Here is a 24,165-nt window from a genome sequence, read left to right as displayed (position 1 = left end):
TCGTGGTTTATGCCATAGAAAATGAAAGTCATCAGTCCATTGCCGGCTGTATAACAACCCATGATCACATGCCAGATGGACGTAGACTTTTTCGTGATGCAATACACCGGCCAGTTCATCTAGAAACATTAAACTACTCTCCAATCAACTCAGTCTATTGACATTTAAATTGTTTTTTTTTCCTCATATAAATGGTCAAATTGCTAAAGAGTGAATCTTGTACCCGGGATTAAATGAATTTGCATTTGCTTAATTATATATTGAAGTTGAACTATTTTCTATAGAAAAGTGGTTTTCACACACTTTTTTTTTTTAGTTTTTTTACACTTACATTTGATGATTATCGTTGATTTCGTTTGATTTATTTAATTCGATAGCCATAAACAAAGAGTCCCCCCTTTCCAATACTGCCAATTGATTTTATGGTAGAACTTTTCAATATATTTTTTTTGTAATGTTTGAGCATGCATGTTAACACATGTGTTGAGTCCAACGCCTTACATACTCTAACATTGCCGAATATATATTATTCACGTGTTAGACTACTCCTTAATCTTAACTTTAAAAAGCAATCCGACTTTTTTTCATGTACAAATGTGAACGTATTATATCAACAAGGCAAGTAAAAGAAAAGAAAAAATTATTGGATTCCAACATTCAATTTCCTCTCTGTCTACTATAACTTCAGAGCAGCTAGCATCCAAACACAATCTACATAATCGTTCACTAATTAATCCTTCCCCCAGAAGAAAGAAGAAATCCATCGGAAGCTTCACGGTTGTTGTATTTCAGATGCTTTTAAGGAAAAATCCAAAAAGGTAACACTCATTAGCAAGAATAAGAATAATATTAATTAGAATGTCCCATAAGCAAAAGAAATTATTTGTTTCCGCGTAAAATCGAATTAAAAAAAATATTTCCCACCATCTCTTTCCTTTTCCTTGCGCCCACACCAACACACAGCCCTTTCTGTTCTTTTCTATTTGGTAAGCCAGAAAATTTTCAGCATATGAAAATGCCGTGTGTCGCGTCAGAATTCCCGGGCTTCCCCACTCGCTCCAGCCAGCCATGCAGAAGAATAAAAACTTTTACGCGGTTAGGGCGCCACCCAAGTCCCAACCTAGACATGGGCATTCTAGTCATTTAAGCAGCCCAAAATTGCACATTTTCTTACGTGGGGCAGTTCCATTGGTTCACACATGGACTTGCCATGTGGGCCCTTCACCACTTGAGTGATATATTATACGGCTACTCGTTTTGGTTTTGGACCTTCGCTTGCTCGCTCGCTCGCTCTTTATAAATAAGTCGTCGACTGTTACCTCTCAGCATATTAAGGTGTCTCTTTCGCAACCTTCTCTGTAATTGGACTAGGCTCTCGAGCACTCATTTTTTCCGATTTCTCTTCTTTCTTATTCTTTTTCTTCAATTCGCTCGTCAATCATTGCCACCTTCTTCCGAAATGCTGCTCAAATTTCTAGCTGTCATTGTTTTGGTTTTGGGTCTTGTGAGTGCCGAGGATCCTTACCGGTTCTTCGATTGGAATGTAACTTATGGTGACATATATCCGCTCGGAGTTCGTCAACAGGTTTGCAATTTTCACACACTTGTTCTCTGCGCTGTGATCATGATCTTTGATCATATTTTTATAAAATGTTTATGTTTTATATGACTAATTTGTGTAAATTTCAACTTTTGTTGCAGGGGATTCTTATTAATGGTCAGTTTCCAGGGCCGGAAATCTATTCCGTCACCAATGACAACCTTATTATCAATGTCCACAACAGCTTGCCGGAGCCCTTCCTCATTTCATGGTCGGATTTTCTTCTAACTCTATATTATACTTTCTCTTTTCTATTTTTCTGGCCAATTGTCAATTTTTTTTTTGTCGGACATTTTGTTATCTTATTTCCTTAATTAATTATTAAGTTGAAAAAGTATTTCTCATAAAATGGGATTAAAGGATTTTTTTCAGTCACTTTCATGGCAACTAAATATTCTTACACATATTTCGTATACGAACAAAAATGTTATAGTTAAATCTTGACTAGTAACCTTTATCATGTAATCTCCAGAATTCCATTTGTCAAATCGCCGGCTTTTTATTGAAAAAGTCAAAAAGAGTGTGTGGTATATATTCTTCTTTCAAATACATAATGCTATATATCTTGTCAACATTTTTTAATATTTTTCTTTAGTTAATTTGAATTTTATACGATTATACGTCACATAAGCATAATTATCACGTAATTTTACATGTGAGTGGCCAATGACAAGTACAACATGACATGAATATTTTATGATCATATTATATGCGGGCTTGTTGCTGGCATTTGCAATTTGACATCACGCATTTATTTTGGTTTGATCAGGAAAACCAAATTCACTAGGAACTTTTATTGACTATTTCCTCTAATTATAAAAATTAATGGTGTGAAACTGCAATGGGGAAATTAGCTTTTACTATTTCCAAATTCTTTCCAGTTTGTGGGGATTAGGTCAACTTTCAAGAGTTGAGAACCCATAACATGTTGTACCCACTTCCCTCGTCTAGCCTTTGTTGGACGTTCTTTAATTGGTTGTAAAATTGGAATTTAAGTTGTTCACGTGTTAAGCTCAGTTGTTTACATGCATGTGTGAGAACTATGAATTTTAATTGTAAATACGTACATATAGGATTTACAATGCTTAACAGTAAGATCATAATTAGTCGTAAAATGAGTCCAGCTTGTTAGGATTTAGGGTTAAGAATTATTTCTAGGGTTTTGAAGTAAAATAACTTTGAAGTAAAACTAAATTGGTCAACGGGAAACTTGAAACAGGCACGGAGTGCAACAAAGGAGAAACTCGTACCAAGATGGAGTGTATGGAACCACTTGCGCTATCCCACCAGGCCAGAACTTCACCTACACACTACAAGTGAAGGACCAAATTGGAAGCTTCTACTACTTCCCATCTCTTGCCTTCCACAAAGCAGCCGGTGGATTTGGAGCCATTAAAATCCTCAGCAGGCCCTTGATCCCAGTCCCATTCCCGGAACCAGCTGGAGATTACTCCATTCTTATTGGAGATTGGTACAAGACTGATCACAAGGTAAAGAAGATTCAAACTTACGACGTCTTTATACTGCGAATAAAAATACTACTAAATTAAGAGCAAGTTGGAACTTCCGCGCTCGACCGATTAAATAAACCCGTTTTGTAACTATTTCTTACTTACTATATGGTGAGGTGAAATTGGAATTTGATCAAATTTTTTAACCTAATATTGCAGGTGTTAAAGACCATTCTAGATCGTGGTCACAGGCTTGCCTTCCCAGATGGTGTTATAATCAATGGACGTGGACCAAGTGGTACAACTTTCACATTTGAACAAGGTAAAACCTACAGGCTTAGAATATCAAACGTTGGGCTCCAGAACTCTCTGAACTTCAGAATTCAGGGACACACATTGAAGCTGGTTGAGGTTGAAGGGACCCACACTCTCCAGACTACTTACGATTCGCTTGATATCCACGTGGGTCAATCCTACTCTGTTCTCGTCACAGTAGATCAGGCCCCTCAGGACTACTACATTGTTGTTTCAACTCGTTTTACCAGCACGGTCCTCACCAGCACTGCAATTTTTCACTACAGTAACTCTGCCAGTCAAGTTTCAGGCCCAATTCCTGGTGCTCCCACCCAAACTGACTGGTCTATTAGCCAGGCCCGCTCCATTAGGTATGTGACTTTTTTAGAGATGTGTATAAGTATACGATCTGCAATCCATTTTATGTTTAAAATTACAAAATTGTATCTATCTCTATAAGTCTTATCTTTTTTAGAGATGTATACAAGTATATGATCTACAATCTATAGTATCCGATCAGTGAAATGTTTCATTTAAAAAGATTTAGAGTTCGAATCCCCTATATAAAAAATGAAATGCTTTATTTGTAGTTGTTGTACACCGATTTAACGTTTAAATTTTATACAATTTTCAGGACTAATTTGACAGCAAGTGGACCAAGACCAAACCCACAAGGCTCCTACCACTATGGTCTTGTGAATGTGAGCAGAACAATCAGGCTAGAGAGCTCAGCAGCTCAAGTAAGTGGGAAGCAAAGATATGCAGTGAACAGCGTATCTTTCATCCCAGCTGACACGCCATTGAAGCTTGCAGACCACTTCAAGATTGATGGAGTTTTCAAGGTTGGAAGCATCTCAGATAATCCGACTGGCCAAAGCATGTACCTTGACACTTCAGTCATGGGTGCTGATTTTAGGGCTTTTGTTGAGATTGTGTTTGAGAACAAAGAAAATATTATGCAAAGCTTTCACTTGGATGGTTACTCCTTCTGGGTTGTTGGGTAAGTAAATTGATGATATAATTCTGCAGTATGTTATGAATACAATGAATTTGAAGATGGTAAAGTTGGTCACTAATTCTCACATTTTTACTTGAATTTCAGAATGGATGGAGGTCAATGGACACCGGCTAGTCGGAATGAATATAACCTTAGAGATGCAGTGTCAAGAAGTACCACACAGGTAATTAGTCACCTACTGATGTCAAAAACTGATCCAACGAGAGTAAAACCGTAAATGAGGATGAATATATGAGAGTTTTAAAGATATAAATGAAAGTATGGTACGCTATCACATAACAAATATAACTGACATTCATATCCTGTAACTGAAATTTTATATAACTAGCACACACAATATTTCGTGTTTTACAAATGTGGCTAAAGTCAGGTTTGAATATGTCACAGGTGTATCCAATGTCATGGACTGCAATTTACATTGCATTGGACAACGTTGGTATGTGGAACGTGAGGAGTGAGTTTTGGGCAAGGCAATACCTTGGACAACAATTTTACCTTCGAGTTTACTCGCCTGTGGAGTCACCTAGGGATGAGTACCCAATTCCCAGAAATGCCCTTCTTTGTGGTAGGGCTGCCGGCAGAACAACTAGTCCTTAAGCAACAACCTGCTGCAGATGATTTTACACAAAAATTTGATTAACCATTGCAATTTATAAATTAGTCACATTCTTTGCCACATAAATTGTAACATTTGTACTTTGGCAATAAAATGCAGCTTTCATTTAATTATTTGGCATGTAATTAATTTGTGCTTCATGTATTAGAAGCCAAGGGGAGCAAACATATTGTGGAGTTATTTTATTAAAGAAAGAAAAATAAAAATAAAAAATTAATTGCAAATTGGTGAGGACAAATAAACAGGCCAGCCTCCTTGTTTTTTCAGGAAACTTTTGATTTAGTATTATGTGTTTACAAAGCGATCACTAATGAAACAACCAAATTTGTTTAGTACCAATGTGTTTACAAAGTGATCAGTAATTAATAAAAGAAGGATGTCATAGTTCTTATCATATTTAACATTAAGTTCATGGTTATTAAATACTTAACGAAGCAATTAAATATTTGATCAATGCTCAAACCGGCCATAGGTATGCCAACTCTAAATCATTTCCATGCATATAAATTCCCATTAGAAGCTTGTTCTCAAACATAAAATTTGTTGATACACAGATTGCTTAATTAAATTAATTGTTGTTTAACTACATCTTAATTAATCTCCCATGGCAAACAAGTCATGGGTTGTTCTTTCTCTGGTCCTATGTGTGGCTGTGGCTGTGGCTGTTGTTAGTGCATCAGACCCAGGTCTGCAACTAATCTTCGTACTAGGGGACTCAACTGCTGACGTTGGAACCAATAACTTCTTGCCCACCAGCATGGCTAGGGCTGACTTTCCTCATAATGGCATTGACTTTCCTTGCTCAAAACCCACTGGAAGGTTCAGCAATGGCCTCAATAGTGCTGATTTTCTTGGTTAGTGTATTTGATTGTTCACTAGATAGGGCGTTCGTTTCTTTATCTTCATTAAGTAATGACATAACAATAAAAGAACGAACCCTAATCCCTGCATGGATTACAAAGCTTAACATAAATCATTGCTTTTCTTGTGGTGACCATAGCTCAGATGCTTGGTCGCAAGAGAAGTCCGCCGCCTTTTCTTTCTCTCAACGCGACGTCTCTTCGCAAGAAGAGGTTTAGTGGTGCTAACTTTGCGTCTGGAGGGTCAGGCCTTCTTGACAAAACTGGAAAAACATCGGTACGTTTTTAAGATAATTGTTATCAGCATAAGCATGAGATGTTGGAAAGAAACTTTTTTTTTTTTTTTTTTTTTTTTTTTTTAACAGTTTTCTCATTTTCTTGTTTCAGCTGACTCTGATGAAGTTTGGAACACCAGTGAAAACTCCGGTTGTTGCCCCATCCGGCAATCAAAAAAATGTTGTGTCATTAACAGAGCAGATACAACAATTTGCCACTGTCAAGAAAAATCTTACTGCCATAAAAGGGGGGAGGAGAGTAACTGATAAGTCTTTGTTCCTCATCAGCATCGGTAGCAATGACCTTTTCGGATATTACCACTCAAACAGGTCCTTTCCAAAGGAAGAGTTCTTATCTTCATTAGTGCTTGCTTATGAGAACCACCTGAAGGTGATATTTCTCTATGCTTAGCACTACCCTAAACCCAAATGCACAAGTTTCATAGTTTAGCTGAGCCCTTTGTTGACATGGCAGAGCTTAATCGATCTTGGAGCGAGGAAATTTGGCATCATTAGCGTTGCCCCCATTGGATGCTGCCCATCTCAAAGGATTCACAACACTACCGGCGGATGTTTGGAGGGTTTGAACGAGCTTGCAATAGCTTTCCATGCAAGGTTGGATGCTCTAATGTTGAAGCTCAGCTCCGAATGCAAGGACATCAAGTATGCACTTGGGAATGCATTTGAAATGACAATAAATGTCATCCAGAATCCTTTTCCATTCAGTAAGTCAATACGTACTTTATCTCATTCACCAATTTTATCTCACAAAATATGCATTGCACTCAAGTGTCAAAACCCTGTATTTAGGAACTTTTGAAAATAGTTAGCAAACAACTTACATTTAGCAAACGAGGTCCTGCAACAAGGAGGTGAAGGAAAAGGAGCGATCTAATTACTATCAAATTTCCTTTCCATTTTTCAGATTTTACGCAGGTGGAAGCTGCATGTTGCGGAGCTGGGAAGCTCAACGCTGAATCCTTCTGCATTCCAAGTGCCAAACTTTGCTCGAATCGCGACAACTACTTGTTCTGGGATTTATTTCATCCAACACAGGCTGCTTCTAAGTTAGCAGCTGTAACCCTCTACACTGGTGGAGCACAATTCGTAACCCCGATTAATTTTGCTCAGTTGGCCAAGGCTTAATAGCAGTGGGTAACCACTATGAAGTAATAATTGCCTCCGTAGAGAAGACAATAATTGAAGTTGACTGTTGAAATAACAAGTTTGTAAGCAGATGTTTAAATTTTATGCTTCTGCGAAACACAATCTGTAATAACGAAAATGGTTTTACATTAATCATATGATAAGTCAACAAAGATTATCTAATTAAGAATACAATTTCTTGTATAGACGAACAGAAAATAAACATTAATTACGATTAATGAAGGAAAGTGTTATTAGTACTCCAAAAATCTCATTCTACATTCCTCACAAACGTATTTTTTTTTTCCTAATATAGAAAATTTGGAGTGTAGAATGAGATTTTTAGAGTGCTAATAACAATTCCCTTAATGAATGTCTTGCCAGTTACGAGTTAGAACGATTGGGTGCAAAGTCTCAAGAAACATAGGAAAACTTGTATCGAAGAATTATGAAACAAAATCTCAACATAAAAATTGAAAGTAGCTTGCAAAGTAAAATGTTTTGCAGGCCTAAATCAAACCAATCCGAGTATTATGATTTGAACCCTAAACCGAACCAGACCGTAGTAATGGGCGCAATTTTTCGCTTTCTTTTTTCTTCTCGCATTTGTGAGAAGTTGAGGGTTTGAAGAGTTGGTTGAGCAACAAATAAATTGCAAATCAGAAACTAATCAGAAAGATAATGTAAAAAAAAAAAGAAATATTAAAAGAAAAGATAGAGAGCTTCTTTAAAGGCTTGGTCCCAAAGACGATATTAAAACCATCAGTACATGGGTACAATAATTTGGCTGTTTCGCTAGCATGTATCCAGTACAAGATACTACCACCTAAAAATATGATAGACACCCACCATTCTGTAATGTCCCAGAAAACTGGGTTGGTAATTTTGGATTTCTAACAAAAAATAAAAAGATAGAAATGCTAAAACAGCAATTACCAATTTTACAGCAGACGATCTGAACAAAAGTTCTGAAAATATGTAGGGAGTTGATTAGGCTAATCGAACGAAGAGAGTTGATTAGGCTAATCAAACGAAGATTGCATATTATTCAGATCGTGTTTCCAGAAGTGGACATTGCACATATAGTAGGGCAGAAACCTTTTATGCGTTTCAAATTGCAAATGCACATCGGTGGACATGATGAAATCGATAAAACAAACCCAGGAGAAAAACTCAGATTCCCATTGCATGATGAGGATGTTAGGCGATCACTCAGCAAGCTGCACATTTGAAGGTAGGAATTAGGCTAGCTTCATAGTTACAAAAAATATCTGAACTAGTTAAATAACGTTCTACACATCCGAACATGTAACAGACATCTATCACCTTGGACGCTTTACATCATAGATTTAAGCTTAGCCCAAACCCATTAACTACTAAATGCCATCACCATGCGTCAACGTATTTAACAAAGCACTGTGAAGAAACAACAATCCCAACTCCGTTTCATCGAGACATTCCGAACTAAATAGGTAATAAGTTGTCGTGCATATGCCTCCACGGGAGTCAAGCTCAAAGCGACAGCTTTTTCATGGGCTATCCGCTCTAAAATACAGGGTCTGAAATTAAATTTACTTTACCAGAAAAAACAGCATAGGTAAGCCCTAGCATCTAGTTTCGGGGAGTTAGACATTAATATAAGGTTGGCATTGCCATTTTATGATTGTACTGACAGTTCTTTGTATAAAGTATATAACTTAGGTTGACTAGTGCAACTAATTATCACACAAGCAATGACTATATATATCCGAGACGAAACTCAACCTGATTTAGAGGATTATCCGGAGATTTCTTCCAAAGCTTCCATATCATATCCTTGTATTGGTTGTGAGTAAGACCTGGTTTCTCTTCCTTCAGCCTCGGGAGCTCAGCTTCTTCAAAAGCCTACAATTATTACACGAAATTATCACAAGAAATCACTACGTCAAAATTTCATAAGACCGAAGCAGTAAACACCAAGAGATAAGATTGATTAGGCTGACTTATCAACGAAAGTTTAAAAAGACATAGTTGGAAAAGTCGCATGGCTGTTAACAAAAGAAATCAGTGCTCCTAAGAATATGACTTAGCTTCTACCAACCCCCACCTAAAATTATTATTCTTCAAGAAACGCCAACAATTAACATTATACTTTATTAGCAGATGATAATACTGTCCTGTAGAAGTGGGGCAGGAACATCAATTACCAAAATCATATTTTAAGTTGCCGTTCCATAAGAGGCATCACTCATTAGATACATTCGTCAGTCTACACAAAAAACATGCGTTTGATATCAAATTCTATGCACAGAGCACACTATATCATAAATTGTGCAACGTGAATTCCTTTTATTGGACCCTGTCTGGAAATTACTGAGATTGTGAGTATAAAGAATGATTCTGAAAGCCCAAGTTCATAGCTTTAAGCTACATTTGAGCTCCATGATGAAACGGAAAGTGCTCAGGACTGGATAGGCAACCCATCCGTCCAAAAAGAGGTGTTCTACCAACGATTCACACTGCTAAGATTTCAGAGCCAACACAAGCAATCAAGCACACTCATACACACCGACGCTTCGAGTAGCTGATCACGACCATCTGAGCAAAATGAACATCATCGCAACTGATACACTGAGCGGTTTTTTAGAAGGCTTTCATTTGCATTCCTTCGTATGGCATGTTTTCAATGCCGAGTCGGATTCCTTACTCAAATAACACCCAGAGCTTCAAGCTAGTACAGTACCATTCCTAATTCCTAAAGCTCAGTTATTCGATACAAACTACAACAATTCTTTTCCGAATCCGAATGCATTAGATTTTAGGTTTCAAAGCTATCAAGGAAAGCATTACTACTCCAAAACGAAATTGAAACCGATGTAATCCAGTACCCCTAACCAAACAAACCCTAAATTCTCCCAATAACAAAAAAAAAAAAAAAAAAAAAAAAAAAAAAAAAAAAAAAACCGCACCTTAAACGAAGCCTTGAGCCTCCTCTCCGGGTGCCGATCCACCGGCAAGCTCTCCGACACGGACATCTTCGCAACCGCCTCCTCCACCGACCTAGCCTCAATAAACGAATCATCCCGATTCTTATTCTCTACCACCACCATCCTCTCATACTCCTCCTCCTCGGCCGTACGGCTCTGCTTCTTCTTCACCTCATCCGATTTCTTCTCCAACGCCGCCTGCTCCTCCTCTTTCCGCCGTCTCAGCTCGGCCTCAGTCACCTTAGGAACCGGGATCGTGACTCGGCCGACCTTCTTATCGGGCTTCTTTGCCGCCTTTTCGAGCTCCTTCTCCTCCAGCTCCGCCAATCGGCGGGCCTCGGCTTTCCGCGCGGCGGCCTCCGCCCGCTTCTCGGCTTCTTCCTCGCGCTTCTTGGCCGCGCGGGACTTGCTGCCCTCCGCCTCGCGCCAGTACTGCTCGTCCTTCTCGCGAGTCTCGCGCTCCTTGCGCTCGGCTTCGGTGGAGCTCTTCCGAGCCTTGGCGGCCTCCGCCTTGCTGTTCACACCCATCTTTTTCGGCATGTTTTTTGTGCACACGCTTTAGGGTTTTGATCGTCTGCGACGACGGTGGTGATATTCTCCCACCCCGTTCAATAGCGATGTGATGTGAAGAGTTACTGGGACTCTGGGAACGTGTTCCGTTCACAGACAGTGACGGGACAAAGATAAAAGGCGGTTGCGGTTTATGGGTAGCAAGCTAAATGGGCCTTAACTGGGCTAAATCAAAAGGCCCAAAATATTGAATCTAGACTCGTGCTGCTCAAGAAACAAAAGGCTAGCCCAAATTCCATCCGCCCCGATGACAAATCAATTATTTCCCTAACCATGGTACAATTTTCCCCAAGTGCCTATTAAGCCTTAACATTTTTGTCATAAGAGAAAATGATAGTGAGGCTCTCTTAAAGTGAGACTTTTCATAGTTATCTATCAAATCACAGTTTAACGTCAATTTTCGTACTAATATTATAAAACATTATGAAAAAAATGTGAAGTGACAAAGAGTCTATAGAGAGTCTCACTTTTGAGAGAATCATCTTACCATTTCTCTTTGCCATAATATTGAATTGTCATGGTGATCTCGTTGGAACCTTTTTCTTTGTATAAATGATGATACGAAGAGATTGAAATGTCGTTGTATTGATTATCGAACTTTTTGGAATTTTTGAGTTTTTGGTTTTTTTGGGGTTGTGTTTGTGTATTTCGTTTTTTATGCCCTAATGTCATCTGCAAGTCACATAATCGCTTTCAATGGTGATCCTAACATGTTGGGATTTTGCTTGAAAGAATTGTAATCTATTTAAGGATATAAAATGATAAAAGTTTATAATTAGGTAAAGTTTGGACTCAAATGATTAAAAGTATTTATCTTTTTATCTGAAATCTTAAATTTGATTCCCTTCTCTCAGTATCATAATGACCAAGAATTCTTTGGAAAACCATTAGCCTCCATAGAGCATCAAAAGGGAAAGTCGTCATGGGTGGAGAAAGAAGTAGAACAACATATGTTTCCCATCCTCTTCTTTACTCCATCATTATCTTTTTGCAACGCAGCAACGATCTTTGTTTTATTTACAGTTCCTCATTGGAGTTGCAGTTGCAGTTGCTTACATTCAAAAAGTGTTCCCTCTAAGTTGATTGGTAGTTATGTGCACATAATCTCTTATATGGCACAGTATGAGGTACTGGTCACACCTTACATCCATGGTTGCTTTTAAATTGGCTAACTCGATAGCATTTGACACACCTGACCCCGATATTCCTCGAACACGGGGGTAGGTACGTGTTGGCCAACACCCGAAGGTGACGAAGCCATATTAGAATGCATGAGAACTAGAAATAAATAAGACTTACAAATTTAAATATAATTAATATGCAAATGAGGAACATGTTCAGAGTATACAACTAACTAGAACATTAAGAAGAAATAATATAAAATTGAATAAACAAAGAATGGGTCCTACACCGAGAGGACTCAAAGATGCCGATGCAGAAGTGCCTTGACGCTGGGATTGCATGCCTTGATTCTAAGTCTTGAGGGGGCACAAAACAAATATGAGTGGACCAAGTTGATATACATAATAATAAAAGCAGTTATTCAACATACTAACCCCCAAAGTTTTCCGAAAACATTAATAGCATAATACGTAATAGGTTTTTGAAAACCCTAGCATGCCATAAAACCCTTCATGAAACATATCTCGTATATAATGCACTAGCTAGTGATATCAGTATCTCTCGCCCCGTAGCCATCAATATATAGCTCCTACCAGCCATATATCTCCCCCAACCAAATATCTCCCTCGCCCGTAGGCAGAAACATGACCACTAGATACGCACAAAATCATTGAACGTAGTTTTTCCAAACAAAGATACATATATCTCAAAACATTTTCATAGTATAAAGTCATCCATCATCTATACTATAAAGAAGTTTGTAAAAGCATGTTTATAGGCAGTATAAAGTCATCCATCATCTATACTACAAAGAACATGAGTTCGATAAAATATAGTATTCCAAAATATTCTCAATAAGCGTAATATATCATAAAACGTAATCATTAAATCATGTTTTTCATGTATGCATTTCTACTATTAAAACATGCATTTTAGAAGGGGTCCACTCACAGATACTTCACTACCGAAGAGTCATGCAAACTAGTGAAGATGGAAACACCACAATAAATGCATCTAAGCACATAAAGGGTCCAATTAATAAAACTATATTATAACAATTGAATTTGGGAAAACAAACGTCAAAAATGGATTCAGGACGTTGAATTACCTTAAGAATGGTCCCGGGTAAATTTCGAAAAAGTTAACAAAAAGTCAACCAAGGAATATTCTCTGACAAAATATTCCATCTAGGTCAAAGGGTTTGGGTCAACCGAGTTGGCCCTAAAGGTTTAGGCCTCAAGGGTTGGGTTTAGTTTAAACGGGCTGAAGGCCCTGGGTTCTAAATAAGGGGCTTGGGTTTTGGGCTTAAGGCAGATTGGGCTAAGGGCTCGTGCCACTCGTCTCCAAGGCCTGAAAGGGTTTGGGCTTGGGTTTCTCGCTAATGAAGAAGGCCGGAATTTGGCCGGAAGTTCCCGAGCTCCGATGGGGCTGAAACCTCCACTAAAGAACATCGTACTAAATACCAAAATGAAGCCTTTAAAGCTAGGAATTGAACCATACCTATCCCATGGTTTGTCGCCGCTAGGGTTGGCCGGAAAATGGCCGGCAAGTCTCGGGTTTTCGCTGGAAATTATGGGGAAGTCTCCCGGAGTAGTTTTCTGTTCCAACGTTCCCAAAACATACTTATTAACAATCCAAAACAAGGAAGGAAGGAAGGTTTGAGGGTAACAAGGCCTTACCTAGTCAGAATGTAACACGTTTTCCGGAAAATGGGTGTGCTAAACAACTCAGGTGGTCTATGTGATTCACAGAGAAGGAGAAAGGGAAAGAGAGAGAGAGAGAGAGGGAGAAAGAAAGTAAGGTCCAAAGATGGTGGTGGGTGATGGTGACCTTGTTGAAGTTGTTGTGTGTGTACTCTCGGGGAGAGTTGCTTCGAAGAAAAAGTGAGAGGTCTGCAAGAGAGAAAGTTCGGGGAAGGTGAGGGAGAGAGATCCGAGAGTGAGAGTTACGGGAAGAGGAATGAGAAGGAGAGTGAGAGACTTGGGCCCCAGGGGACAATTCCAAGGGTGGGCCCCTTAGGCACACCTATTAAGGCCCTAAAAACAATATTTTAAACCAAAAGAAATCCAACCAAAGTGAAAATACTGAAATACCCTTGTCGTTTCAATAAAATCAGGATGGGTTGTTACAACATTATTATTTTTTTGGTTTGAGAAGGGCCTCAAATTTCATCTCTAGTACCATTTTAAAAGTTTTTACTTTTCCATAAGTTCTAATAAAACCATTATTGTTTCATTGTTAAAAACTCAAACAAATAATCACAAATCATGAAAGTTTTTAACACATATCTACTTGCATTTTAAATGTTGAACGAATACGAAAGGGTTAGGTCCATCATGCATATGAGTCAACAGTTGAAGATTATTAGTTGGGTTAATCTTAGTTTACTACTCTAAAATTTTTTTGGTTTTCAACATTTGGTCCTTGAAGTTTTTTCATCCCAGAGTGGTACTAAAATCATAATTTTAGGACACTTTCATATATCCATTAAGGTTGTTGTTAAATCATCCGTTAACAGGTGATGTGGCATCAATGTGGATAATAACTAGACGCCACATGTCAGTATAGGGCCATGTACAGTAATTGTTCACTTGGGTGCCACATCATCGGTTAACAGCTGATTTAACAGCAACCTTAATGGATGTATGAAAGTATTCCAAAATTATGACTTTAGGTATGGGATAAAAAAAAAACTTTATGTACCAAATGTTGAAAACCAAAAAATTTCAAAATAGTAAACTGAGATTAACCCCTATTAATTTGTACTAGTCATTAAGATTGTTAATTATCTTAATCTTCGCATCATTAACTCCAAATCTCTGAAAAATTCAAAGCCAATTAATGTCTTGACCAAATAACAACTTAAAAAATACAATAAAAAAATTATTCACTAAGAAAATTCAAAGAGTGGGTCAATTAATATTCCCAAACACTCTACGGTGGTTTTCACCTAAAATTTCCATGGGTCCCACTATGTTATCACCGATTATTGGTTAAGATTTGATCTGACAAGACGATGAGTGAATGACGGTCGTCAAAACCATATGCCACCGGGCATTTTAGCGACGACAAGCCTGATCCGATACTTTTAGAGCATTTTCAGTGACTCTCATGAACAATAATTAATTAAGTGCATTCTATTCCTAAACTGAAGAGGCAAGGCAATTCGTATTAAAATATTAGTATTTTTTATATTACAAATTATTAAATTATAATTTTATTTTTAATTTCGAATAATAATAAAAGATTGGTTAAAAGTATTTAAAAAGATTGAAATGTAGTGTCAAGTAAAAAAAAAACATTTTTAGATATTTATTGAAAGAAATTATAATTTTTTATATTTTCAATTTTTTTTTTATAATTTTTTGTTACTTCTATAATTTTTTAATAATTTAAATTGTCGCTGACATCATTATGAAGTCACATAGGTGTGGCGCAAGTCTAGGCGATTATTGCCTTAATCCATTGGGCACGCCTTAACTCCAATTGCTTGGGTGGGTTGGAGTGTTTTGGGGAAGGGAGAGAGTGCATTGGGTTGCCTATTTGCAAGGCAATAAACAATGGTGGAGTTGCTCTTAATGACGCCAAATAGATATATGTACAAGAAGTATAATAATATACTTAATTTGAAGATAAATTTTTCTAACCAATTGTAATATCACATATGATATGTTGGGCAATGTTTCGACGTGTACCGGGTCATGTTCCTACTATACTGAAAAATATTCGCGTTAATCTCAATTTATTTCTTTGAAGGTTCTTGATTTTCAACATTTGGTACATGAAGTTTTTTTCGTCCCAGTCATAATTCTGGGACACTTTCATACATCCATTAAGTTTCTCGTCATGACCTTCGTTAACTGATGATGTGGCTCCCATGTGGACAATGACTGGGCGTCACGTGTCAATATGGGGGTCCACGTGAATATTAAAAATTATAAATAAAATATAAAAAATTATGGGCATCTTACCTCACCCTTCATTCTCCTTCCATTCTTTCATTTGTACCCACCCTCCCTGCATACCTAACCACCCCGCACACCCACCCATCTACTTGCTCCCCTTCCACATATCTGGGTATGACACAGGCCTCGCCGCCGCACAGATGGGTCGGTATTATCGAAGGTCAGCCGTGGGTGGCAATGGATCAACAGAGCTGGTAGCGGATCGGCGTTTAGGAGATAACAGATCACCCTCTCAATCGTTGAATGGTCTTGATCTCGGAGGTCTTGGTGACAAGGACGGGTTTGGAGGTTTCAAATATGGCGACGATCTAATTGGAGGAATTGGGTGAAAAGGGTGGAGGAGAAAAAAGGGAGGGGAGGTGAAGAGGGTGGAGATGGGCAGTAGCGGATCCAGGATTTTAAACTCAGGGATCCCAATAATAAAGGTCAAAAAATTTATAGATAAAAATAACATTGAAAAGTTAAATATAATACATTTCATTCAAAAATCATACACAAAACAACATTACAAGCTATAAAATCCTAATTCAAGCGTCCACGACGAGGTTTTATAGTCTGAAAATGTTCCATGATAGCTTCATTACCAATACATGAAAAAGTATCTTTCTCAATGTAAACAACTAAGCTGTCACTCAACCATTGATCTCCCATTTTGTTATGAAGTTGACCCTTAATGATATTCATAGTGGAAAATGGCCTCTTCACTGAAGCAGTTGCAACCGGTAAAACCAAAGTCAATTGAACAAGCAAATATACGTATGCAAATGTTTGATGCAACCCTTTCTCCACCATTTTCTTAGCAAGATCATTAATCCCCAGCAATTGAGAAAAACCAGTATCAAAATGCATAAAATGAATATAAATATCAAGTTGATCTTGAAGTGCCAATTTATCTCAATCTGTGAAATCTTTAGGATACATCTGAGCAAGGCGAATAAGCTTTTCTTTATCAAAAGCTACAAATAAATCATTTGGACTCAAACATGCCAAGCAAATAAGCAATTTGGTATTACCTTCAACAAAGAGATCATCTAATTTTGTAAGTTGGAAATCAATGACCTAAAAAAAGAGTTCCACTTTGTAATGATGACGATTGGTCTTTCATAGAGCCTTACGCAATGACTTCCCTTGAATGACATATGAATCATCCATATTAGGCACCTCAATTTCATGTTCAACACAAAAAGATGATACTTTATCAACCAAAAGATCAAAATTTTCATCATTCCTCATGCAACGTAGTTACATGCCTTTGACTAAAGCCATTGTATTCACAATCTCTTGATCTTTCTTTTGCGGTGCTTAATATGGATTTTGTCAAAAAGAGGAGGGGCACAAACTCAAAAATTGTAAATCTTTTAATAACATTTTTGCTTCACCAACACTATCATTGTAGCAATCTTCAACAATCATGTCAAGCATATCCATCACAGATGAGAACATTGTAATCAAACTAATCAAAGCACCATAATGTGAATCCCACCGTGTATCCCCAGCACGTTTGAGACTAGTTTCTTGATTTAATCCTTGCCCCCTTTCAAGACAATCATTTTCAATAACTTTCATGAGATTTTCTTGTTGTTTCTCTCTAGGTGCATCACGACGCTTATGTAAGCATCCAACAACATTCACCAAACGATTAGTCAATGTGAAAAAAGAAGCAACATCGGAGTTTTTCTTTGCTATGGCAACAAGAGCTAATTGTAGTTGATGAGCAAAACAATGAACATAGAATGCACAACTTTCTTCATCCAAATTTTTTTTTTTTGAAGGCCATTGAACTCATCTCTCATATTACTCGCGCCATCATAACCTTGACCTCGTAGGTTGGAGTAGCTCAAATCATGTAGTTTCAAGAACTCTTCAATGGACTCCTTTAGTTTACTTGAAGTTGTTTCGGTAACATGTTGAACTCCCATGAACCTTTCAATTACTTGACCTTTGTTGTCCACATAATGCAAAACCACCGCCATTTTGCTCCTTTGTTGAAATATCACATGATTCATCTACCATTATAGAAAAGAATTTACTCTCCTTCACTTCCTTCATAATAGCCTTAATGGTTTCGAAGGCACATGAATTGACAATATCTTTTTGAATTGAATGAGCTATTAACTTGAGATTTCTCGGAGCATTTTCCAACACAACTTCCTTTATTTTCTCATCATGATCCACAAGGAATTGCAAGAGCTCTAAATAATTCCCCCTATTATTCGAAGTGTCACTTTCATCATTGCCACGAAAAGGAAGGCCTTGTCACAACAAGAACTTAGTGCAATCTATTGATGCATTCGAGCAAAGACGATATTTCATACACTCTTCTTCTGGTTGTTTGATCACAACTGCTTCAATATGTGTCTTTGAGTTTATTAGATAACTAGCCGTTTCTCTAGCTTTATTGTGGAAACTACCAATAGGACCAACATGTTTGTCAAAACATTCTCTTGCATTCTTCCATTTCTTAAAGCCTACCCCAGTGAAGGCACCGCTTCCTAATTGTAAAAAGTTGATTTTAAAGAGATAGCAATGAAGATAAAATGCCATATCTTTAGATATACTATACTCCAACCAATCACATTCTTCAAACCACGAAACAACAAATCGTCGCTTTTTCTTTGAATGCAAAGTGTATGAGAACTCATGCTTTGTAGGCCTACAAGGTCCCATTTGCAAATATGCTCTTCGGACCTCATCTTGAATATTAGAAGGATCGTCCTTCATTCGAATTCTTTTTCCCATGTCTCTCTCAAGATTATTAAAATCAATGTCACACTCATTTTGTCTTGAGCTCGAACGACCTGAACAAATAGATGGTGCTATTGGCTTTGGCTTGAAAAATCTTTCCATATTTCTAATTTTTAAACTACGCATTTAACCAAAAACACAAAACATATACCAATTAACCAATAAACAAAATTTCCATCTAAATTCCAATGATAAAATGATTATACAAACATAAAACATATCAATAATAGACTAAAAATCTCCATCAATATCTAATATAATTTAATTAAGATTAGATTAGAATACCAAAAAACTTACTTGAATTTTGAACCAAATAGTGGTGGTGTGGAGAATTGAAACAAGTGGAGATATGATATTGGAGTAATGTAATTATAATATGGGATTGGGTGGGATTAGAAATTTAGGGTTTTGAAATCGAGGAGTTGCATTGGAATTTGGGTGAATATAAGAAAGATGGGGCATTGGGGGAAAAACAGATGAGTGGGGAAAGAGGGGACTCTTGGGAAAGATGTGGGGCTAGGCTTTAAAACAATATGGAGTCATGGACCTGCAACCTGCACAGCAACACATACCTCGTGTTCGAGTATGAGGGGACCCCCGAAAAATTTCTAGCAGCGATTTAGGGTCGCTGAGGGGTCCTGGGACCTCCCAGGTTCCTTTGTAGATTTGCCACTAGGGGTGGGTAGGGTATAAAGGTTGAGTGGGTGCAGAGGAGAGAAATGATGGAAAAGGAGGGAAGAGGGTAGGGTGTAGGGAAAATAAAGGAGGGAGAATGAGGGAGGGGTTGGGAGGGGTGAGGTAGGATGCCCATAATTTTTTTTTTTTAATATTCACGTGGCCCTATATTGACACGTGTCGTTTAATCATTGTTCACGTGGGCGCCACGTCATCAATTAGCAGAAGTTCTGATGGAAAATTTAACTTATGTATGAAAGTGTTCCAAAGTTATGACTTTAGGTACCAGACTAGGATAAAAAAAAAAAAAACTTCATGTACTAAAAATTGAAAATCAAGAAACTTCAAAGTAATAAACTGAGATTAACCCAAAATATTTCTTCTCTTAAGTGAGTGTATCATTATGGTCTTTGTATAACATTGTATACTACCCATACGAACTCCTATCTAATACTTGTTGGCTACACCATGTCAGACGGCTCAAACCTGTCCGTCGCTCAAGAAGATTCCCTCCGGCATGGTCATGCGGGACTAGCTCGTATGACAAAAACAAATCAACGATCTAGGTCGTACCATTCAATACAAAACGTGAGTCTGTTCAGAATTTAGAACCTCGTAATTATCAGTGAAGACTAATAAATTACACGGAAATAAATTGTTAATAAAGTAATCACCCAGAACAACGAATTACTAATGACTGCAATTAACGAGTTGTACACTGAAAACGAGGTCGTCAAACGAGAATAATAATCGTCATCTTAGTGATGCGAGCACACGGAAAGCAAACCGCGGACGTCCACACCGTAACTCTCCCCCACACAATAAAACATAACACTCCAGTTACCTCTAACCGCCGTTTGGTATCATTCCCACGCGAAATTTCTGAATTCCCTCCCCGTTCCAACCAGGTCCCACCACATACCCTTAACGTCGGCGAAAGCGCCACGTCACGCGAGCACAGTAAATCCCCAATCCGCAAAGGGTGGGTCCCGTGGAAAAAGGACCGTGTCGGGTGCCCAAGCTCTGCAGACCAAACGGCGCCACTTTTGCTTTTTGGGACCTCTCCCTCATCATTATCTCCTTCATCATCAACCCCACTGTGGACAATCCCATCACACTAGCATTTCTAGAGAGGGAGAGAGAGGGAGAGAGAGAGTGTGTGTGGTGCGAGAAAACCTAGAAGCACTTTTTTATCCGTCACTTCTCAGTTTCTTTGCTCTGCAAGCAATCTTCCGACCACGCGAGTGCTGCTGCTTCTGCTTTTCTTATCCCCTGCGGTAGGGTTCACAGCAGCGAATGCGAGGCTGAGATCTGAGCTTGTACGGACGACGCTCGTTTTGGATCTTTGGACGACAATGGGGAGTGTGTCGTCGGAGGACGGCTCGGACCTGCAGAGCGAGCGGTGCGGGAGCTACAGCTTAAGCGCCGACGTGAGCGAGTCCGAGAGTTGTAGCAGCTTCTCGTGCCGGAGGTTCGATGCAGAGGGGGCTTCGAGCTCCATGACGTCGTCGCCGCGTCCGGTCGCCGGAGATTTCTTCTTTCAGGCGCCGGTGATGCTTCCGGTGATCGGAGGAAAGGATGTGGTGGCTTGGGATGAGAAGCCCGAGAAACGAAATGCTGATTTGTCTGGTATTAAATTTTGTTTTGTTTAAATTTGTTTCTGAATTTAGGGGAAAATGCTGAAAAATGTAGTGAAAATTCTTGTCCAGTAATTTTCACAACCTGATAAATCAATGAAAATAATTATTAATTTTTTTCTGCAGCTGAGTAAATTTTGTAGAGATTTGATTATGTTCTCTCTAAGATAATTTTACTTTTTTATTTTTTTATTTTAAATATTTAAATTATTTATGATTGCAGAAGTTGAGATGATGAAGGAGAGGTTTGCCAAGCTTTTGCTTGGAGAAGACATGTCAGGAGGAGGAAAAGGAGTCTGCACGGCCCTTGCTATCTCAAATGCCATCACCAATCTCTCTGGTAAGTCACATTCCTCTTGGAAAGTACAAATTCTTATGCGATGTTGATCGGCATGTTTTCGATTTTACGTGGATGTTCTGTTTTGGAACTCAATTTTCTATATTGGAATGACAGCGACCGTGTTTGGCGAATTATGGAGGTTAGAGCCGCTGAAAGCACAGAGAAAGGCAATGTGGCGCCGGGAAATGGAGTGGCTGTTATGTGTGAGTGATTCAATTGTTGAGCTTGTGCCTTCGATGCAACAGTTTCCGGGTGGGGGGACATACGAAGTCATGGAAATGCGGCCGCGCTCTGACTTGTATGTGAATCTACCTGCCATTAAGAAGCTTGACGCAATGCTGCTTAGTATGCTAGATGGGTTTTGTGAGACAGAGTTCTGCTATGTTGATAGGGGGATTATTTTGGGGGATTCGAAAGAGGGTGAGGGGTTTATTGGTGGAAGGCCTTCAATTAGGCAAGAAGAGAAGTGGTGGCTGCCTTATCCTAAAGTTCCGCCAAATGGGTTGTCTTGTGAAACAAGGAAGAAATTGCAGAAGTGTAGGGACTGCTGCAACCAGATATTGAAGGCAGCCATGGCGATTAATAGTAGTGTGCTAGCTGAGATGGAAATCCCAAGAGCGTACATGGAGTCGTTGCCCAAGGTATGGGGTTCGACATCTCTTTCCAGGATTCGACATGTGTGCTTACTATATTAGTGACTAGCAATGCTGTTTTATTAGATTTCTTCACATATTTATATGTTTCCTGTCAATATTATTTGAGTTTTAGTTTGTTTTTCTATATAGGATTTAATCTCAGTGAGATGTCACATGTATATCGAGTGATAAAGCTTATATTTCAGTTCCATTCTAAATCATGAGATGAGCTATCTCTATAAAATCACACGGAAATCTTGTTGGAGATCTTTTGTTATCTTCCCTTAAAAGTTTGTCGTTCATTTTCTTTATTCATATCGTTGGTGTTGTTCTGCAACTGTTTCCTGTTGTATTTGACTGATTTAGAAATGTGTTAATGGTACTCATGTCCTTTTTATAGCTTGGAAGTAGAGCTTTGCAACAATTATATAGCATTAGCAGTGAAAGGAAAATTATTTTTCATAATGGCAGACGAAAATAATACTCTCGTTCTGTTCTTGTTTGCTTAGTTGTGGCTGATACTGGTGCTGAAACATCCCTCAAATGTGTGATCGTAAATAGATGCCAAATATCACCATTAGAAATAACCGCTCATCATTCGCATTCTACATAATGTTTTCATTTAGCTGATTTTAAATTTTTTAACGCCATTTCGTTTTTCATTCATGATAGAAGGGGAAAGATTGTCTGGGCGATATCATTTATCGTTACATAGCTGCAGACCAATTTTCACCAGAGCATCTTCTGGATTGCCTGGACTTGTCCTCAGAACATCAAACTCTAGAGATAGCCAATAGAATTGAGGCAGCTGTGCATGTTTGGAAGCAGAAAGACCAGAATAAACACAATAATCATAAAGCTAAACGGGCATCCTGGGGTGGCAAGGTCAAGGGACTTGTTTCCGATACTGAAAAGAGCCATTTTCTGGCCCAACGAGCAGAGACGCTCTTACACAGCCTAAGGCATCGTTTCCCTGGCCTCCCGCAAACTTCACTAGATATGAACAAAATACAATATAACAAGGTACATTTGACTGCATGTTTGCATGTTTTCTCTATCCATCTACGTTAAAACAAATAACCATCTACATTACATTACTTAATATATATCACCTGAACCAGTATGTCGTCCATCAATTTATAAACTGTGTTTATCAGATATGTTGAATTCCTTGATTTTGAAATTTTTCCCGTCCAACTTTATTATTGCGCGTTATTAGTTACTTTCTAGTTTCGGCACACTGCAGTAACTTCCGAATTTCAATATATAAAAGAACAAATCTTCGAAGGATGAAGTTTCTGAAGGATTTTTCTTTGTTGATTTTACAGGACGTGGGGCAGTCAATTCTGGAAAGCTACTCAAGAGTTATGGAGAGTCTGGCCTTTAACGTAATGGCAAGGATAGATGATGTCCTCTTTGTTGACGATGCTACCAAGCGATGTGCTGCTGCGGAATCAGTGTCTATCTTCAGCAGGGGAGGTTTGAGTGGCCTTCCTGTTCAGAAGCGGATGTCACCAAGCCCCTTCTCCATTCAACACACTCCTTATGCGTCTCCACTTGCAACACCGGCTTTCTGTTCTTCCACCCCAGTTATTGGAAGCCCAGGAAGAACACCTATGTGTGTAAAGCGCAACGTTATAATAGACGACAAGTCAGAGAAATTACTCGCATCTGATTTTGAGAGGGTGTGGTCGTACGCCGGAAGCCTAAGCTCAAGAAGAACAACCGGGGATGCTCCTGAACGGGATTGACTAAGTTAATGTTAGGTCAGTTTAAGGTTAAGTAGGTTCATGTTACAAAAAGAAGTTGCAGAGATGGGTCTAAAGCCTAACGCCGGGGTGCTGTTGAGATCTAACGTTGTATATTCTTTATTAGCAATAGAAATAGGTTGTTTCTCTATAGTTTTGATTCTGATCAGGTAGCAGATGAAGGACAATGACAATTTTAGTTGAAAGTTGGTTATAAATTTCCGGCATTCCGCATGGCGCTTGTAACTTAAGTAGTTAAAAATCTATCCATGTACTGTGAAGTAAATGTTCAATTTACCCCTCCCCTATCTTTTATATCGAAAATTAAAATTCTTGCATTCCTTTCTTTCCTGATAGCCCTAGACCTAGGGGGCATCGTTTTGCCTGCACCTTTGGCAGAAGTTTTGATTGAATCTCTGTTCCTTCGTGGTATACGGTATAGTGAATTAGGGCTCGTTTGAATCAAACGAACCAAATTCAACCATTAAATACTAGTTGGGGT

At 38.5% G+C, this 24,165-nt stretch overlaps 5 protein-coding genes across 6 annotated transcripts; 3 read left to right on the top strand and 2 right to left on the bottom strand.

The window, feature by feature from the left end:
* The first annotated feature begins 1,308 nt into the window (after positions 1-1,308).
* LOC137728918 (L-ascorbate oxidase homolog) lies at positions 1,309-5,211 on the top strand. Its single transcript, XM_068467718.1, has 7 exons — positions 1,309-1,585; positions 1,702-1,811; positions 2,820-3,090; positions 3,271-3,716; positions 3,980-4,345; positions 4,448-4,526; positions 4,751-5,211. Exons 1-7 carry the CDS (start codon positions 1,460-1,462, stop codon positions 4,958-4,960), a joined length of 1,608 nt encoding a protein of 535 aa, XP_068323819.1. The 5' UTR covers positions 1,309-1,459; the 3' UTR covers positions 4,961-5,211.
* Positions 5,212-5,583: 372 nt separating this feature from the next.
* LOC137728919 (GDSL esterase/lipase At5g55050-like) lies at positions 5,584-7,379 on the top strand. The gene is made up of 5 exons (XM_068467719.1): positions 5,584-5,833; positions 5,980-6,116; positions 6,227-6,505; positions 6,590-6,839; positions 7,040-7,379. The coding sequence occupies exons 1-5, from the start codon at positions 5,584-5,586 to the stop codon at positions 7,258-7,260; spliced, it is 1,137 nt and encodes a 378-aa protein (XP_068323820.1). The 3' UTR covers positions 7,261-7,379.
* Positions 7,380-8,318: 939 nt separating this feature from the next.
* Positions 8,319-10,881, bottom strand: LOC137728917 (uncharacterized). Its single transcript, XM_068467717.1, has 3 exons — positions 10,209-10,881; positions 9,025-9,144; positions 8,319-8,480 (listed from the first exon to the last, which is right to left on the bottom strand). The coding sequence occupies exons 1-3, from the start codon at positions 10,764-10,766 to the stop codon at positions 8,469-8,471; spliced, it is 690 nt and encodes a 229-aa protein (XP_068323818.1). The 5' UTR covers positions 10,767-10,881; the 3' UTR covers positions 8,319-8,468.
* A 6,319-nt stretch (positions 10,882-17,200) lies between these two features.
* LOC137728263 (uncharacterized) lies at positions 17,201-17,856 on the bottom strand. The gene is made up of 2 exons (XM_068467099.1): positions 17,697-17,856; positions 17,201-17,580 (listed from the first exon to the last, which is right to left on the bottom strand). Exons 1-2 carry the CDS (start codon positions 17,854-17,856, stop codon positions 17,201-17,203), a joined length of 540 nt encoding a protein of 179 aa, XP_068323200.1.
* Positions 17,857-20,398: 2,542 nt separating this feature from the next.
* LOC137729125 (rop guanine nucleotide exchange factor 1-like) lies at positions 20,399-23,960 on the top strand. Of its 2 annotated transcripts, none has more exons than XM_068467963.1 (5): positions 20,399-20,932; positions 21,164-21,280; positions 21,395-21,921; positions 22,591-22,938; positions 23,244-23,960. In XM_068467963.1, exons 1-5 carry the CDS (start codon positions 20,659-20,661, stop codon positions 23,664-23,666), a joined length of 1,689 nt encoding a protein of 562 aa, XP_068324064.1. In that variant the 5' UTR covers positions 20,399-20,658; the 3' UTR covers positions 23,667-23,960. The 2 variants fall into 2 exon arrangements, with proteins under 2 accessions (XP_068324064.1, XP_068324062.1); XM_068467961.1 differs by having other exon boundaries at positions 22,588-22,938.
* The last annotated feature ends 205 nt before the right edge of the window (positions 23,961-24,165 follow it).

The sequence above is a fragment of the Pyrus communis genome, chromosome 3 (genome assembly GCF_963583255.1).
Source record: "Pyrus communis chromosome 3, drPyrComm1.1, whole genome shotgun sequence".
Classification (NCBI taxonomy): domain Eukaryota; kingdom Viridiplantae; phylum Streptophyta; class Magnoliopsida; order Rosales; family Rosaceae; genus Pyrus; species Pyrus communis.
Note: the sequence above shows the minus strand (reverse complement) of the source record. Positions and strands in the feature narration are given on the sequence as shown.

Coding starts and splice junctions, on each gene's coding strand:
- LOC137728918 (XM_068467718.1), top strand. CDS start 1,460: ATGCTGCTCAAATTTCTAGCTGTCATTGTTTTGGTTTTGGGTCTTGTG. Junction 1,586..1,701: donor CGCTCGGAGTTCGTCAACAG/GTTTGCAATTTT, acceptor CTTTTGTTGCAG/GGGATTCTTATTAATGGTCA. Junction 1,812..2,819: donor GAGCCCTTCCTCATTTCATG/GTCGGATTTTCT, acceptor AACTTGAAACAG/GCACGGAGTGCAACAAAGGA.
- LOC137728919 (XM_068467719.1), top strand. CDS start 5,584: ATGGCAAACAAGTCATGGGTTGTTCTTTCTCTGGTCCTATGTGTGGCT. Junction 6,506..6,589: donor CTTATGAGAACCACCTGAAG/GTGATATTTCTC, acceptor TTGACATGGCAG/AGCTTAATCGATCTTGGAGC. Junction 6,840..7,039: donor CCAGAATCCTTTTCCATTCA/GTAAGTCAATAC, acceptor TCCATTTTTCAG/ATTTTACGCAGGTGGAAGCT.
- LOC137728917 (XM_068467717.1), bottom strand. CDS start 10,766: ATGCCGAAAAAGATGGGTGTGAACAGCAAGGCGGAGGCCGCCAAGGCT. Junction 9,145..10,208: donor GGCTCAAGGCTTCGTTTAAG/GTGCGGTTTTTT, acceptor TAATAATTGTAG/GCTTTTGAAGAAGCTGAGCT.
- LOC137728263 (XM_068467099.1), bottom strand. CDS start 17,856: ATGGCGGTGGTTTTGCATTATGTGGACAACAAAGGTCAAGTAATTGAA. Junction 17,581..17,696: donor CTCCAACCTACGAGGTCAAG/GTTATGATGGCG, acceptor AACTACAATTAG/CTCTTGTTGCCATAGCAAAG.
- LOC137729125 (XM_068467961.1), top strand. CDS start 20,659: ATGGGGAGTGTGTCGTCGGAGGACGGCTCGGACCTGCAGAGCGAGCGG. Junction 20,933..21,163: donor ACGAAATGCTGATTTGTCTG/GTATTAAATTTT, acceptor TTATGATTGCAG/AAGTTGAGATGATGAAGGAG. Junction 21,281..21,394: donor TGCCATCACCAATCTCTCTG/GTAAGTCACATT, acceptor TTGGAATGACAG/CGACCGTGTTTGGCGAATTA.